At 42.1% G+C, this 18,041-nt stretch overlaps 1 protein-coding gene across 1 annotated transcript in view; it reads left to right on the top strand.

Moving 5' to 3' along the window:
• CSMD1 (CUB and Sushi multiple domains 1) overlaps window positions 1-18,041 on the top strand; it is a 1,700,362-nt gene that overhangs the window by 643,098 nt on the left and 1,039,223 nt on the right. Inside the window, exon 5 of the mRNA XM_072950557.1 lies at window positions 10,525-10,741. Within this exon, the coding sequence (XP_072806658.1) occupies window positions 10,525-10,741 (217 nt within the window). The remainder of the gene's footprint in view (window positions 1-10,524; window positions 10,742-18,041) is intronic.

The raw sequence follows: 18,041 nt of genomic DNA on the forward strand, positions 1-18,041 counted from the left end.
AAATGCTCTGCTTAAGGGAACCTGACTTCCCTGCGTTGATTTACCACCATTGCCTTGAGACTGATTTATACTTCTTTTGAATTCTCACGTATTAAAGCACAAACGGGAGATGACATTATTTCAAATTTGGGGACCAACTCAATTCTACTGACCGATGGTAACTCCATCACTGGGAATGTCATTAAAAGATAAAGCAGTATCTGTCGTACAATGAAGGTTGTTAGTCCTACAGCCTATGGAGAGAGGATTATCTTAATTGACGGTGCGTGGTATGTTGCTATGAGAAAAGTAGAATTGACTTCAAAATAACTTGTAGTAGAGAGATGTGGATTTGAAGTTTCTGAAAGCAAAGACTCACATTTAGGTGGTAGCCCGTTTCGGGCAAAAAGCCCAATGCATTTTTAAATAGATGTATTTAAAGAGCACTGCTGTGAGATGTAGGAACCAGGCAACATACAGCCATACTTGCTTGTTAGTTTTGTGTTAATTTGGTTTGCTTAGTGATAAAACCAACTTCATCACTCAGAGCCTGGAAGTCCAATAATTTGGCAGCTGCAACCCTAGTATCTTAAATCCCACAGTGTGAATTGAGGACCACGTGGGCACTGGCGCTCACGAAGGCATCTTCTAAAGAGTCATGTCTCCCCAGACATCGAAGGGGAAGCAGGGCAGAGCCAGGTAAAGGGTGAGGCCCCACCCCTTATTATTTCACATATAAACTTCTTTTAAAATCAAGAGACTATCCAGTGAACTCTCCTTTTTAAAAAAAACAGTACAGATCTTCCTCAACTCATGATAGGGTTGCATCTAAGTATCACATCCCAGTAAATCCATCGTAAGTTGGAAATACCATAAGTCGAAATGCACTTAATACACCTGACCTACCGAACATCATCGCTTAGCGCAGCCTGCCTCAAATGTGCTCAGAACACTTCCATCCGCCTACAGCTGGGCAGAATCTAGTGCAAAGCCTACCGTAAAGTTTTGAATACGCAATGTAGTTGATTGAATACTATACTGAAAGGGAAAAACAGGACAGTGGTCTGTGTCCAGAATGGTGGTTAGTGTGTTGGCTGTTTCCCCTTGTGACCATTCATGAGGGCTCCACCCTCAGGACCTTGCAAAACAGGTACCATTCTCTTTCCTGTGGAAACTGAAGCTAATATCCACCGGGTGTATCAATCCCCAGTGCTCCATGCCAGAAGTTAATCACATTTTTGTTTTGTTTGATCCACAGACCAATGCATTTTTGACCCTAAAGTATGCACAAAGTTCTTCCAATCAGTCTCTCCAGAGTGGATAGACATTCACTGACCTTATTACCATTAATGCAACAATTTCTCAGCTGGGGAAACTGTAACAGTCCTAGAATTGACTGACGACCCCTCCTCTGGGTGCAGTAACTAAGGACACAGCATTGCCCTCATATCTCAGTGGTTCCAGTCCGACTCACTGCAGCTTTGCCTTGTCCTGAACCATGACCCCATTCTAGAATGGGAAGGCAGAGATGCCAGCGCACAAAGGAACACTGTGCAGATAAAAGAATTAGCTTCAAATAAAGCAGGGAATGTGGATTTACTTATTTATTTTTCCTCATTGTTTTTTTTTTTGATTTACAATGTTGTATTAGTTTAAGGTGTATGGCATAGTGATTCAGTATTACATATATATGAATATGCTCTTTTTCATTATAGGCTATTATGAGCTATTGAATATAGTTCCCTGTGCTGTGCAGTAGGACCTTGCTGTCTGTTTTATATATGGTAGTTTGTTTCTGCTCATCCCAGACTCCTCATTTATCCCTCCCTGGCTTCCCCTTTGGTAACCATAAGTTTGTTTTCTGTGTCTGTGAGTCTGTTGATGTTTTGTAAATAAGTTCACATTCACTTAGATTCCACACGTCAATGACATCATGTATTTGTCTTTATCTGTCTGACTTACTTCCCTTAGTATGATCATCTCTAGGTCCATCCATGTTGCTACAAATGGCATTATTTCATTCTTTTTTAAGCCTGAGTAGTATTCACCTGTGTAAATACACCACATCTTCTTTATCCAGTCATCTGTCAATAGACATTTAGGTTGTTTCCATGTCTTGGCTACTGTAAATAGTGCTGCTGTGAACATTGGGGTGCAGGTGTCTAAACCTCAACAGACATTTCTGCAGTGAAGACATACAGATGGCCAAGAGGCACATGAAAAGATGCTCAATATCGCTAATTATCAGAGAAATGCAATCAAAACTACAATGAAGTATCACCTCACACTGGTCAGAATGGCCATCATCAAAATGTCCACGAATAATAAATGCTGGAAAGGGGGTGGAGGAAAAGGAGCCCTCCTACACTGTTGGTGAGAGTGTAATTTGGTGCAGCCGCTACGGAAAGCAGTACGGAGATTCCTCAAAAGACTGAAAACAGAGTTACCCTGCGATCCAGCACTCCCACTCCTGAGCACGTGTCTGGAAAGCATGTTTAAATCAGTCCAAGGAGCTGCTGACAAATCAGGCTGGTCAACAGAACTGAGATGATAAACTCCCTTTTCTTGGAATTACAATGGTAACACTGCACTCGGAATGTTCTAGGTTAATCACCTGACTAGAGGACAAAATTGAAGTTCCTCCTAGTATCAAGACTTTATATTTTTACAGATTCTTTCCACGTGAATGTGCATGCAGATTTATAATTCACTGTGTATACCATCACTACCACTCTCTCCCGCAGACACACCCCAGCTCAGCCACATGCCTGGGCAATTGAATATGGAGTGTCGGACACTATTCTAGAAATGGGGTTCTAGACAAGACAGACAGTGTTCTCACTCTCGGAAGGCTGATGTGTTAGTTACAGAGACAGGTAAACAAGGAGTAAGCAAGCAAATGAGGCATTTTCACCAAATGACAAATGCTACATGGAAACAGAACAGGGTGCAGGATGGTGAGTGATGATGGTGAGGAGCCGCTGACGGAGATGTGAGTGTCTGGGATGGTCACCCCGCACTGTGACCTGCAGGAGGAGAGGTCAGCTATGGAGAGAGCTGTGGGAAGAACATTCAGGGCAGCTGGCTTAGCATGTGCCAAGGCCCTGAGGTAGGGACAGGCCTGGTGTGTTTGAGGAAGGGAGGGATGTTAAGCGCACTACACCCACACGTGGTGATGATAACAAACGTCAGTGGAACGATGAAGGACTGCCCTCTCTATTCACACGGTCCAGTGAAAGCCCCGCATTCTTTTATGAGGGATAGATTTGGGTGTTCGTGGTTCATTTGCAGTGTGAGGGCCACCTGCGTGGCCTTGCTCTTGGGCAGTGAAGTCATCAGAGAGGAGCTGATTGTTTTGCTCTGTCTCTGGCTCACCTGCCCGTGGGCTTTCTCCTTTTCCTCTCTGCCCACACGGCGAGTAATCTCCCCTATGCCTTTGCGATTAAAGCTGAACCGAGCACCCTGAGGCTGTCAGCTACCACGGCTGAAATGCATCTGCACCTGGTGCACTGAGAAATATCAGCTCGGTGCTTTTCAAACTTCCTTCAGGGCATGCTATTCCTAGAAGATGCCTGGAGTCTGTAATTCTGAAACACCTTAATCAAAGTCCTAGGAAGGACATTTTGAGCCATGATCCTTTTGCAGTGAATCATTTCCCAAATCATGCAAACCCTGAGCTAACAGACGAAACTGGGGAAGATGATACAGAGCAGAGTTTAATGAATATTTGATTTGTTTACTGCTTCAAAACGTGCTTCTCTGATCAGGCAGGTTTCCACTCCATCCGTGAAATTGGAGGCCCCCTGATCTGGAAATTCAGAATCCACTTAAAAAGCATGTCATACCCCTTAGTCATTAAGGAAAATGGAGAATTCAAGTGAAGATCACGATGGCCATTCCCTTTTGCTTTTGAGTTACTGCAGTGTCACCTCCAACAGGAGCAGGGCGTTTTCAGGCTCATAGCAAACCTACAGGTGTACAGTCTATTTCCACACAAATCTGAAAATGAAAGAAGCTTTGGAGGTCAAAAATCGGGTGGTAAGAAAGTAATTAAAGTTCTGTTTGCACAGAAATTCATGATATATGGAAAACAGTAAGTGTTTTTGTAGGATGGGTGTAGGAAATAAATGGAGACAACCACCAAGCATAAGAAATATTAAAAAAAAAACCTTCCTGAATTCCCTTGTTTTCGGAGTGAACCAGTGTGGTCATCTGAGCTTGCTGCAAACAGGACATACACCTGTTTCTTTCTGACGCCCGTCTCCGAGGAGAGATACAGTTGTGACGCTCATCTAGCTTGTGTTGACACACACAAGTCTCTTCACTCTTTTACATGATATCAGGCCAGAGTGTTGGAAGGCCAGTACCTATTTCTCAAGTTCTCTCCTTCCCAGACCACCGTGCTGCAGCCCCGGCAGTCCTTTGTCCTGTGGCTCGTTTCCTTGTGGGTGGACCTCAGGACGGCGCGTCCTTTCCTTGTACAGCTTTCTTCATGTATTGAATATTATAGATCACAACTTTCTGGAGTCACTGAACCAAATCACACGTTAGAACACCCCAGGGGGCAAAATGGTTGCTCTCAGAAAGGAGTTTCACATAACAAAGGCATTACCTTACCATCTCCATCGGAATAAATACCCAGCAGCCAGCAAAACACTTATGAGGCTCATAATGTAACTATAATTCTATGATAATAAATAAACAGCTAGTGAAAGCAAAGTTACTTCCTCCCTGAAAAGCTGTGCAAGAATTAAACAAGGTAGTGTCTGAGCTGAGAATCTGTGCAACAAACACCAGGCTTTGGTGTCATAAGACCCCACTTCGTTTCTGGGAGACTTAGGACAACCAGCTTCACTTCCACCTGCCTTTCCATGTCTGTGAGATCATGTTGTGGGACTGTGGTCATGGCCAGCTAAGCTTATGTGTGAAAATGTGTTTTGAGAACAGTGATTCACTCCAAAGTATGAGACAGAATTAACATGACTGCTGCTAGATCCTCTGTATTTGAAGTTGTGGTATTAAGGACCTACAGACTGGGTAGAAACCTTTGCGGAATTAGCTCTGAGTACCTGTACGTAACATTTCGTTGATTAGATATGAATCGAGTATTTCATAAGGTGTAAGTGAACTGCTAGGTGATCTAGACACCAATTTCTCCTCCCCCCACCCAGCTTTAATGAGATACAGTTGATGTATAACATGATCAGACAACAGTTTCTTACCATTACGGCGCATGTTGACATTTTTGATAGTGGTTTGTTAGCATTACAGTGAAAGCTCACCAGCGCGTCCAATTCCACGTGTCTGTTTCTGTGTGACGTGTACTTTTGGAATACATGAAATTTGTATGAACGTGTACATACACGCTTGCTTTTTTTTTCCCACTGACATTGATGTTTGTTTTCAGGGTAAGTTCCAGCTTCAGTACTTGAAAAAAGAGCAACGTTAGACAGTTTCTTAAAGAACTGAGTTTTCAAACCTGTAACAAACAACGTGATTTTCACTCAGAGATTAAATTTATCATGGCAACACTGCAGGTTATTTCATCGCCCTTAGGAAACAGAATTTACAGATGTACTTAAAGTAGATTCTTTGTTGGGTTAATGATGACTGTATTTACAGTACTTAAAAGTTTGTCCATTAAAATTGTTTTCCAGTTAAATTAATCTGCTTATTTGAGGCCATGTTTAAAGCCAACATTAAAGTCAAGCATAGATGTAAGCCATTTAAAAAGAAAACATTTGTAGGATATTTGAGAGTTCTCTGTGGCAGGCAAGTGCCTGTGAAGTATAAGAACAGAGGTGGAAAGTCATAGAAGGAAGACAGGATAAAAACTCCTGGGGACATCTGGGGAAAAGCCACACCTAGGCCTCTGCTGCCAGTGGGGCTGTCGGCAAGCTCCTCACCCTACCTTTCCACGGAAGCGCCGGTAAATCCTGAAAAGAGAGACGGATGTCATTTGCAATCTGTATCCATTCACCCATGATTTTATTTTATTCAAGTAGAAGTACCTCCTTCCACTGAAGCAGTCTTTATGTCAGATAAACATCAATGTGACACCTGCGTGAAGTGCTGTGTGTTACTTGCCTTTGTTGATTCCAGCGACTTTCCCTCCTGGGACTTCCATTGGGAGAATAATTGTAGTTTAATTACCAGCGGCGTCAGCCATTATTTTTGTGGGTTTGTTAGGAAGCCTGACTCTCAGACTCTCAGGATGCTGAGACCCACGGCTCTGGCGTGGTTGTGACTGAGGAGGTGTCCTTCAGCTCAATAGGAGTATGGATTTTGGATTAATGCCGCTCACTCCGAGGAGCTCTAGTCAGTTCCACTGTAGTGCTGTTGCTCAGACAGATAATTATTTTCGTTTGGCTCCTATTTTTTAAAGTAAAAGTCAAGATATTTCCATGGGTCAAGGAGATACTGACTGCGCTGGCAGCAGATTCGCCGTTCCCTGGTGGGACCAAAAGTTGTGCGGAGTGAGCAGAAGTTACTAGGCGGGGGTCTTGCTTCTGCAAAGAAAGACCAAAGAAATTAGGGGTTTTTTTGTTTTGTTTTTTCCTTTTCTTTAGCACACAATGCTGTTTCCTTACACCTCCAGGACAGGCCCTGGCCCGAGGCTGGGGAGAGGGGAGTGGTCACGGCTGAGGGGTCTTTTACACTTTCTGCTCCCTTCCTTTCTTTCCAGTTTTGGAAAAATCTCTCTCTCTCTCGTTCTGAGTCACCAGCTTCTCCTAATTATTGTTTGTTCTATTCTGTTGCCTCTTTCTTATTGATCTGTGAGGTTTGCTCATTATATGGTGAATGTGTCATTGGTTGAATCTCTGTCCTGGAAATACATCCTATTTTTTTGGATTTTCTTTTCATTTTTTCCTCTTATGATTATCACTTTTGTGGGCTATTTAAGAAATCTCTGCTCACCACACAGCTGTGAAGGTTTTTTTCTGTTGTCCTTTTTTGGCAGCGTCACTGTTTTGCGCTTTACCTTCAGGTCTGCCACCCTTTTGGGGTTGATGTTTGTATACGCCATGCGTGGGGACCCAGTTTTTCCCGTTTGGATGTGGACAGCACCATCTGCAGAAAAGACCATCCTTTCTGCCCAGTCCCGCACCATCACCTTCCTCGTAAACCTGGTGTCAGAATCTCCGTGGGTTTGGGAACTTTCTACTCTGTCCCATTAGCTCTTTATCTAGGTTTACACCAATTCAACACTGCGTTATTATAGTTTTATATTAAACAGTGACATTAAGTGCTGCTCCTCGTCCAGGTTGTCTGGCTGGTCTCCGCCCAGACCAGCCACGTCAGACGCTACCTGAGGCAGAGACCCTTTAGAAGTCCTCAGTGTCCGTAATGTGCACTCAAACTGGAGAATCACTCATCCAAGAACTTTTGAGCTGTTCCCTGAGTTTCTAACAGAGCTTCTGGGAAAGTCCATTTACTGATCAAATGTGACTCATTCTGCAAAACTCCCTGGAATAATTGGTGCCCAAACACAGCCTACATGTGATTCCTTGGGGAAATCCGTTGTATCTGATAATGTGGTTCACCATGATGGGTCTATAATAGTAACTACTTTCCAGCTTACACTTTTTCTGTTGAATTTATTTTTCTTTCCTCCAATTTATAATCAGCTCTTCACTTTTTGATTTACCGTGGAGCCAGAGTTGGAAGATAAACCAGAAAAGCTATTTTCTTTAAAGACGTTTCAAAACCCCACAGCTTTAATATCTACTTGTTACAGTCTTATTGTTAGATTCAAATTTAGTGGAAAATGGGCCTCTTATGAGTTCTTTGGTTTTAAACTCATAAATCCCTTTCATTAAATCTTTTTTTTTAAAGATTTAGCAAACTCCCACAAGCATTTGATAATATGACTGTGAAAGATTTGAGCTCACTGAGAGCTACTATTGTGAATTTTTTTTAAGTGTAAAATGTAGTTGGAAATAATGTTCTGTTTGTCATTCAGCAGTAAACGCTGGGATAATACCCGCATTCAAGGGCTCCCACTACATGCCGTAACCCGAGTATGCCCAGATTATTCTTAATATTCTTTCTTCATATGCGTACTGTCAAAACATTTAACTACATTTAAACATATGGGTGAAAATGGCCAGATTAAGAAGGAATGAAAGACTGCAAGCAATTTTCAGAGCCTCCCTAATAGCTAACCTCTGACAAATTAAGTGTTGGAATGATTTGATAGGAATTATTTTGTTCCCTCGCACGACAGTAATGTTTACAGTTAAAGTGATTACAGTGTGCTCGTCAGGGAAGTGCAGCTAAGCCCTCTGTCCTGCTCCCCGGCTGTGCTCTTTCACATTCAGTCTGGGGAACCCCGGCGGAGGTGTGGCCACCAGCCACTTGGAGGTGATGCACAGAAAACATTTAAAAAACTCTAGGGACCAATTAGCATGCCTCGGAAGGCTAGCATCTGGGGTGGGTACCTGGGAAGGGGAGGCTGAAGGGACAGGGAAGGCGGAAATCAGGGAGCAGGAGGGGATGGTGAAGGATGAGGAGCCGGAGGGAGGAGGTGGGCCAGCCAGGTCGGGAAGTGGGGGTTCAGGGCTGGTCTAGCGGTAAGAACACAGCCTAGGGGTTTCAAATCTCCCAGGTGCTGTCCTTTCAGGAGCAGACCCTTGGAGGAATCATGGGGCCCCAGTTTACAAAAGAAAGCTCCTTTTCTTTGGAACTGCTTGTGAAATCTGAGACTTGACAGAGAAGCCCGGCGTTAGAATCAGTACCACAAAGTCTAGAGGCCCCGAGCAGCCGGGAAGCAGCTCTTGGGACCACTTTCCCAACGTGCGCGGTGACTGAGGTGGCTTTGGGGTACTCTGCTGCCCCTCCCATCTCTTCCCGTTACGTTATTTGGGTCCTGTGTCTGATTCCACCGGCGGGGTGGGGCTTCCGGAGCACCAGCTGGGTGTCCTCCAGTGCACCTCAGTTCTGACTCTCTCCGCCTGTAGTCAGCATCAGATTCCACAGGTAAAGGGCTCAGTCCCGACAGGTGGGCCTTCACTTCTGGGGCCAGTCGAAAGCTGTGGTTGTTAGCTGTATTTTGGACCCACTGGCTGAAAATCAGCGGTCCCCAGGACTCCCAACCTGGATCTGATTAATTTGCTAGAGCAGCTCACAGAATTCAGGAAATCTGCTTATTCACCAGGTTATTGGCTTATTAAAGAACACTGAAGGTTAGACTCCGCGGCCAGATGGAGAGCGGCAGAGGGCAGGGCGTGCGGAACGGCGCTGAGCTCCCACACCGTCTCTGAGCTCGGCGCCCTCCCAGCCCCTCCGTATGCTCATCAACCTGGAAGCTCTCTGACCTCCATCCTTTTGGGGTTGGATGAAGGCTTCATTACACAGGCATGATTGATTAAATCATTGGCTATTGGCAATTGATTCTTCCAGACCCTCCCCTCCACCCCGCGAAGGTCAGGAGGTTGGGATTGAAAGTTCACATGGTAATTTCTCTTGGCAACCAGCCCCATTCTTAGGCTTGGTCCAAAATCCACCTCATTAACATAACAAAAGACACCTCTTCCCGGCTCCCTTCGCTTAGGAAATTCCAGGAGATTCTGAGCTCCGTGCCAGTGGGGACCAAAGCCAAATAAACACTTCTTATTATAAATGACAACATCAGATTTTTAGATCTTGAATGCGAAGGGCCATCCTAATTACTCTTTTCTAAAGAAAGTTAAAATAAGAGGGTGAGCAAAGTGTGGGGCACCCTAGAAACCTGCGTGGGGACAGCCTGACACACTTCTCAGCCATCCCTGAGCCGGTGCCTTTTCTGCAGGGGGGCTCCTCATTTAGGTAAGCGTCTCCTGTCTCCATCATCCAGTAAATCCCACCGAGTGAGCAGGAAGACGTTGGTGGGGGGGGGGGTCCCTTGTTTTGCTGGGCTGCACCTTGGTTTTTGCATAATTTGATTTCTGTTGTTTAACACGTTTTGTTTTCAACTGGACAAGTTTCCTGTGGTCTCGTTTTATGGTTTGCTTTGTGGGACCTTAACCAGTGTGGCTGCAAACAGTTTGGCTGTTGTGGACATTGAGTATGGTTCTCCCTAACTATTCATACACAGTCACTTGGATACGTTAATAGTTGTGTGCATTTAGAGGGCTGTATAGTGGTTATTCCATCTGTCATTCTCATTTCCCCAGCAAGGAACTTACGGGCAGTGTTTGATCATGATAACTGTGCAATATAATAATTGGCACCAAGTTTATTGCACAGACAACGGCGATCTGACGTGGATGGAGCTGCGAAAAAAAACACTTCCCCCCATTTGTAGTATGAGTTCCCAAATTTGTATTTTTCTTCTTGTCCCTTCTTGTTCCCTCTTTTTTTTTTTTTTGGTGTGTGGGGAGGGAGTTATTCTCCATCTTTCAGCACTGGAGAACTCTGCTACAGCTCAATATTGAATATTTGTGCATGAAAGATCACAAAATAAGTCATTATAAAAGTTGGTCAAAGTGGTAGGAAATTTCAAAAAAATACTAGATTAAAGATGAACCAAATGTATACGCTTTTTTCGTGTGTTTTCTTTTTCAGGCCAGAACTGTGGAGGCTTGGTCCAGGGTCCCAACGGCACTATCGAGAGCCCAGGGTTTCCTCATGGTTATCCGAACTACGCCAACTGCACCTGGATCATCGTCACCGGGGAGCGGAACCGGATACAGCTGTCGTTCCACACCTTTGCCCTCGAGGAAGACTTTGATATTTTATCGGTTTACGACGGACAGCTCCAACAAGGGAATCTGAAAGTGAGGTACGTGTTGGCTCTTCACGTTACAGATTAGATAACACGGCTCGATTTAGGTTCTGGAACTTAAATCACTGGTATTGACACTTGAATTGAATTATCAGAAAAGAAGTAGAATTTCTTAGCTAAATGGATGGACAAATTTAAATATATCCATACATGGGAAATAAGGCTTTATCCTCTAGTTTTAAAATTCAACATTAATTAGAGTTTAAGTTTGTTGAATATACAGAGTCTTGTAGAAAAACTGACAGTAGACAGAGAAATTGTGCTGCTCTGAGCAACAAAATGGCATTGATGCTAATCTTAGCGGTGATAAACAAATTATTTACTTCATTTATAATTTGTGAACTGAGAAAAATCTCTAGCTACAAAATACATAATTATATTTGTACATTGAATTAATATGTTAATATTATATATAACTTATTAATATAGAAATATCAATACGCATTAATGTATTAACTATATAGTCAATATATGAAATATATAATATTACTATATTTCAAATATATTTTATTTGCATTTTCTCTATTCATTTTCAAACAAAAACACCTTATGGTTTTTTCCTGCATCATCTCTGATATCTGTTGTCTGTTTCTGGAGACACTTTTCCAATTGTCCTTTCTGTCACACATGCGTATAGCTGTCTCCATTATGAATCCACTAGGTAAACTTTCTTTCTCCTTGTCTAACATGTATGGGCCTATACTTGGCTGTTTGGGCGAAGTGCCTACATATACAACCCTTGCTAATATGATCCAAGATTTATTTACCTATTTCATGCTCTCCCAACTATTAGTTATTTATTAATTTTTATTACACATAAAATATTCTTCTAGGGAAGAGTGGTTTATTGTAATAATAGACTTGTAATGAAAACTGCAAAGAAATAGGACAAAATACAGAGAATCCAGTTTATGCAAATATCAAGGCATATGACTCTGTGTTAAAAGTAATTCTTTCCCTTTCAATTAAAAAGATGCCTATGAAATATGTAGGGAAAAATACTCTGTTAACCCCTCTAACTCTATTATAATTCCTATAATTCTATCCTATTCTAAGGAAACCTGTCTTAAATGCTCATTTGCTCAACTTCATGTCTTTAGACAAATTTTTACTCTCTTGTATTCTCATGTTGATATTATAATCACTTTATAATGTTAATAACTCTAAAGTTAGAAAACAGCGTAACTGCCACTTTCAGTATTATAATAGGATTGGCAGTAGAAATATTTTTTAGCAGTAGAAATATGAAGGTCAGAACAGTAAGATTCATTGTCTTGTATCGAGGTTCCAGTGAACCGTATACAAATTGATCTTTGAGCCTCAGGGAGCTTGTGAACACTGGTGAGTTGCGTGTATTTGTGTGTATGACATCGTGGTTCTTTTACTCAGACATTTTTTACTGGAGAAAGTAAGGAAGGCTGATAGCAAAGAGGCGACTTGGTTCATATCAATTACTCTGTTATCTACATTTTTTTCTTTTGAGATGAAGAATAGATGTGTCACGTTTCTGCCTGTCTCTTGTCCTCAAGGTAAAGAAGACCCTTTCATCTTTGTATTAAATTACTTAATCCTTCCTCCTAACTGCCTCTCTGAGTAGACATTCTGTGAGTGTATGGTAACTATTCTGGGGACAGAAGTGACCATTCCTGGTATCATAACAGAGGCAAAACAAATCAGAAACAGAATTCCAATAATGACTAGCAAGCATGATGGGCCTTTATTCATATAAAATTTGAATAAATAATGATGTACAATGGGAACATGAGCATTGCTAGGGCAAATGTTCAGGCGGGTTGCCCCACTTCAACATTAACTGCCGGCAGAGCAGTGATAACCAGCGCCAAATTCTAATGAACAGGGTTGGGGTGGATGTTCTGGAGCTGTTTGTTTCCCATTATGCCTTGGGACAGCTGTTTATTTCCTAAATACAATTAACTCACAACACTTAAGCGGCTCTGGAATTCAGACCAAGAAGACTTGTGAGTGGGCTGACGTATGAGGCGATGGTTCACTGAGTGGTGACGAAAGTTATTACCTAGAGCTGTCATGGTTCTGCTTTGTTGTTTTACTCCAGCACAAAAGCCGTTTTTAGCAGCTCAAAATGTGCAGTAACAAAACTAATTAACAGTTGATTTATTAAACAACCCAAGTGTTTTTATTACAAAGACATGTCTTTCATATAACCACAGTCTAATTTTTTTAATAAATAACATAAGATTTAGATTTAATCCCCAAGTAACAAAACAGAATTTGGAGGTTAGAATTACAGATGTTTACAAGGTAACTTGAAATTTAGTGAAGAATATATGATTTACCCTGTGTTAAAAAAAAATCTTGAACGCACAGTGTATGTTTCATCTCAGATTATTTAAGTAACACAAACTCATATGTGATTCATCCTCCATCAATAAATTACATTTTAATATGTAGATACTGAGAGTTCAATGAAGACTTCTTGGAAGCACAGGAGAAAGGATTTGATTCAAAATTAGAACTAGAAACATGCTCCTGAGTCATCTAGAACTGAAACCGCAGTTCCTCGCTGGTCTCCGTGAGCTGCCGTGTTAGTGCCATTTTTTGATCTATGACCATGTTGGCTCTGTACCTTCTCCTGATTCTCAGATCTCCCCGGAGGTCAGACTGTGTATTCAAAAAAATTCTAAACTTTTTATTTTTCAACATCCCTTTATAAACCGCAACCTGTTTTGATCTGCGCACAGAAGGGCCAGTTCCACCCTCTGCCGACCAATGCACATGGGTCGACCAGCACACCAAGACAATGACATGCCTGCCCCAGGCTCACCCCCCTCTAATTCTAAAACTTTCGTTGCAGTTTTAGGCTTCTGGTAAAAATACTCTATTTATAATACAATATTTCCATTGACAGTGAGGCTTCTGTCCTCGTTCTGTATCTCCAGTAAGGTAAACACTCCTCTTGATACATGGCCCCGACACTCAAAGAACTCTGCAATCTGACTCCAAACTACGCGTCTTCCCTTTGGTCTCTTCCGCAGTTTCCCTGTGTGTCTCAGTCCATCCTGGCTGCTGTAGTAGGATACCACAACTGGGGAAGCTTAATAACAATAGGAATTTATTTTCCACAGTTCTGGAGGCTGAAAGCTCAGGATTCAGGTGCTGGTACATTTGGTATCTAGTGAGGGGCTGCTCTTGGTCCACAGAGGGCCATCTGCGTCTGGGTTTGCCACGTCCTCACACGTTGGAAGGGGTGAGGGAGGTCTCTGGGGTCTCTTTTAAAAGGACACTACTAATCCCATTCATGGGGGCTCCACCCTCCCAGATCACCTCCCAAAGCCCTCACCTTTAAACACCACCACACTGGGGGGTAGGATTTCAACATATGAATTTCGGAGGGAGGACACAAACATTCAGTCTGTAGTGCATTAGTTTACTTATTTAGTTAAACGGGCCTGCGTTTTCCCTTGACTGGACCTCGTAAGAGAATGTAATGTGATATTCCTCGTCCCTCCCTCTGCCTGCCTAAATTATATCCAACTTGCAAAGCGTATTCCATGATATTTATTTCAGAAATTTTTCTCTGTGTATCCCAAGTTAAAAAACAACACCCCAAAAAGGTTCTTTTCTCCCCAGAACTCCTGTAGTGCTCGCTACTGACATGGACCTCGAGGCCTGTGCACCTTGGAAATCCCAGTGCCTCTGAAGTTGCCCTGATGGAGCTGGTATATCTTTGTGCTTTAATATGACAAATAGAACACGCATCATCCAAGGCCAAGAAATGTGCCATCAGTGTGTCTTCTCTGGTGATGACAGATGTATTACTTTTCAGATAGTCAGTAAATCTTGATGGAGTGATTCTGATTTAAACTGCTCCTGATTCAGGACCACTCCTGACTGCCCTCCGTGTGTATAGCCCAACGTGACTTAATGTAACTCTCTCCTCCAGGTGAGCACGAGAGACTGCTATGTCCTGTAGGTGTTCTCTAAAGTAGAAATTGTGTTTATTTGTCCCCAAATCAGAAAATAATTGAAGTTGACATAACTTTCCAACTGTGGCAACATAATAATATCCAACTTCTAAATAAATCCCGTGATAACCTCACAAAGTGATTGAAAGGGAGCCTATGGAGGGAAGCTGTGCCATGCCGATGTGGAAAATCAGGACATCTCATTTCATGACTCTTGTGGAACTCGGGTCCTAGGAAAATTGCTCTGGCATTACCTTGGCTCTCTCTTCCTCTGACTTTTACAAGATTACCCCTAATTTTCTGCAGTGATGACAATGAAGAGGTAAGAGGTGGGTGAGATAGGGCCATTCAAGCCAGGAAATCAGGAATAAATGATGCTAGAATATCAGTCTTTTTCATTTTTAAAAATGTGATTGAATGCCTTAAACAGTAAGGAAAAATTATATAATATTAACTATATCTGGTGATGTTTAGAACTTGAGAACTTTTAAGGCCTAGGAAGGGGTTTCAGTTGCATTTGGATTAAGTAAGACCAGAAACCCAGCAGTGTCTGAATTCTGCAGTACTGTTCCCCCATTGCCCTTATGAGGTCCCGAGAGAGCCATTCACAGATCAATAGTCAGATAAAAATCAAAGCATCATTCTATTTTTAGCTTTGGTGGTGACTAATGCCCCAGTTAAGACTCTGGGGGTGGTGGGGGTAAAGCTCAGTGGTAGACTGGATTCTTAGCATGCACAAGGTCCTGGGTTCAATCCCTAGTACCTCCATTACAAAAATGAATTAAAAAACTATTTTAAAAAAGCCTCTGATAAGTGTAGGACGAAGTGGGTATAAAAGCGTCCCCAGGGGCTGAAGTATCACACGAATACCAAACGCGTATCTTTATGTCTTACCACATTTAAGCAGCCACACGGTCAGGGAGTAGAAGGGATGACCAGCGTGACCAGACCAGCACACAGCCGGGGAGGGAGGCCCCGGAGAGATGGGCATGAAGCCTGCACAGGAGGCAGCAGAGGAGCCCATGGCCAGGGCGACGTCTCAGTGTCAAAGCCCAGCAGCCCAGCCAGCGCTTAGGGGTCTGATCGAAGAGGCGCGCCTCTCCTGGTGAGGACACTGCCGGGGGGGGGGGGGGGTGGAGGGGGACAGTCCTCTCTTGTGTACCTGTCACGTCCCCTGGAGTTTGTGCATCTGCCAGCCGTGGTCACTACTCTAGATACGTGTTTTAAGATGATGAAATTAAAAAAATTTTTTTCTTTGATACATCTTCCCAATTTCCTTTCTCAGCTGAGCAAGTCATAGGCAAGGTCAAATATAGTTGTTTTCAATGCTCTATATTCATGAATATGTATTTTGTGAAATACATATATAGTTGTTTTCAATGCTCTTTATAGATATATATGACAAGTTGAGAAAAGGAATTTACAATAGTATGAAAGACAAGAAGTTATTTTCTTAAATTATAAGCTGTACCTTCAGAACTATAAGGAATAAAATAAATCATTTATTTAAACAGCAGGTAAAAATATGCACAAGCAGTTCAAATATAAAAAATTCAAGACAATACTATATTTCAAGCAAATTAAAATAATAATGCAATACATCTCACCACTCTGAATGGCAAACTTTAAAAAATTTTGATAACTCCGAGTTTTTGAGGGTGTTAGATGTCTTTATATCCTGTTGGCAGAATTATAAATCATGGCAATTATTTTGGGATAGAAAATTTGAAATTTCTCCCCAATTTAAAAATTATGTACAAGCTCTTTCATTCATCAAGGCCCTGCTAAGAATTTATTCTACAAAAATACCTTCAAGTATGACAGAACACACGTAATGGAATGCTCGTGGGTGCGTTTTGATAGTATTAAAAATTCAGGAATATCTGTCTTTCTATAGAGACTAGTTAAAAAAGTAACAGATATAGGAACACAATGCACTATTAAAAATAGTGGATGAGATCTTTATTTACTGATATGAAGATGTCTCTCGCTATATTTTTTCTAAGTAATTGCAATATCAGAATGTCCAGTTTAGCACAACGTTTTCTTATCTTTTATAAATGATATGTAATAACTCATAATAAAACACGATGAGTGGAACTCTGGGTGATTATGGGGCCGTGGGAATCCGTTCCTTATGTATAGCTGGGACACAGTGTCGTGATCTCACCAGGTGCTGTGCGAGTGAGAGAGTAAGGGTCTCTCCCCAATCGGGGGGGTCCCAGAGGGCTTCTTCGTAATTTTAATCCAGATAAAATGCTGCCATAATCCAGAAAAAATATGGTTCTCTTAGAGTCCCTGGTGGGCCTTGGCGGGGGAGGCGGGGGTTTGTTCGGGGTGCTCTGTCTTTGCAGTTCTAGTGCAGGTGATTATCTCTGCTTCAATTTTCTCTCTCTCTGTCTCTCTTCATCCCCTCCCCCACCTCTATTTCTCACTCTAATCTATATGTATATCAGTGTTTCTCAACCAAGGATGACTTTATGCCCCAGGGGACACTTGGCACTGTCTGGGGACATTTTTGGTTGTCACCCTTGGGTGACAGTGCTGCTGGGAGGTGGCAGGTACAATACAGAGGTACTGACGAATGTCCTACAATGCACAGGACAGCCTTGCATGATAAGGAGTTCTGCCACAAAATGTCAAAAATGCCAAGGGTGAAAACCTCTGCTTAACAGAAAAAAAAAATATATATATATAATTAATTAATTAATTAAAAATATAAAAATCTGTATAAAACCATTCCGTACCTCTATATATCTCTCTACATTGTCTTCCTATTCAAGGACTCAAGCTGAGAGAGAGAAACTAGGACTCCGATACTGACAGACAGGTGCATCTCTGCTGTGCAGAGGTAGCCAGGAGGGTGGACTCATTGAAGTGAACAAATATAATGGGGGCTTTTGCAGGATTCAATCAGCAAGGAAATAGGATTTCCACTGTATGTGGCATAATCAGATTGCACCAAGAATCGTTTTTACATTTTCTCTCAAAAGGAAATAAAATTCTTATGATGATTTGAGTCCTTGGTTTCTGGAAAAAGGCACATAAAGTGTCAAAAAATCAGTAAGACATGAATTGACTTTTAGTATTCTGCCCGGTTGTGAATCTAGAAAAAAGGAGTCTGTTAAAATGGTTCACTGGGAAGCTATCCCTAGTGAAAAATATATAAATAAAAAATAAGGAGCTATAAATGATCAGATTTCTTAGACCTTCCAAGATTTTAAATGAACTTTATGTGGGTGACCAGATTGGTAGCTGACTGATTTTTAAGTTTAAAAGTTACTATTTCTCCCCACCCCTCTTTTAAGTGTTTGGATCACAAAACCAGTGCTGCTTTATCCTTTTAACGTGCA

This window comes from Vicugna pacos, chromosome 26 (genome assembly GCF_048564905.1).
Source record: "Vicugna pacos chromosome 26, VicPac4, whole genome shotgun sequence".
Classification (NCBI taxonomy): domain Eukaryota; kingdom Metazoa; phylum Chordata; class Mammalia; order Artiodactyla; family Camelidae; genus Vicugna; species Vicugna pacos.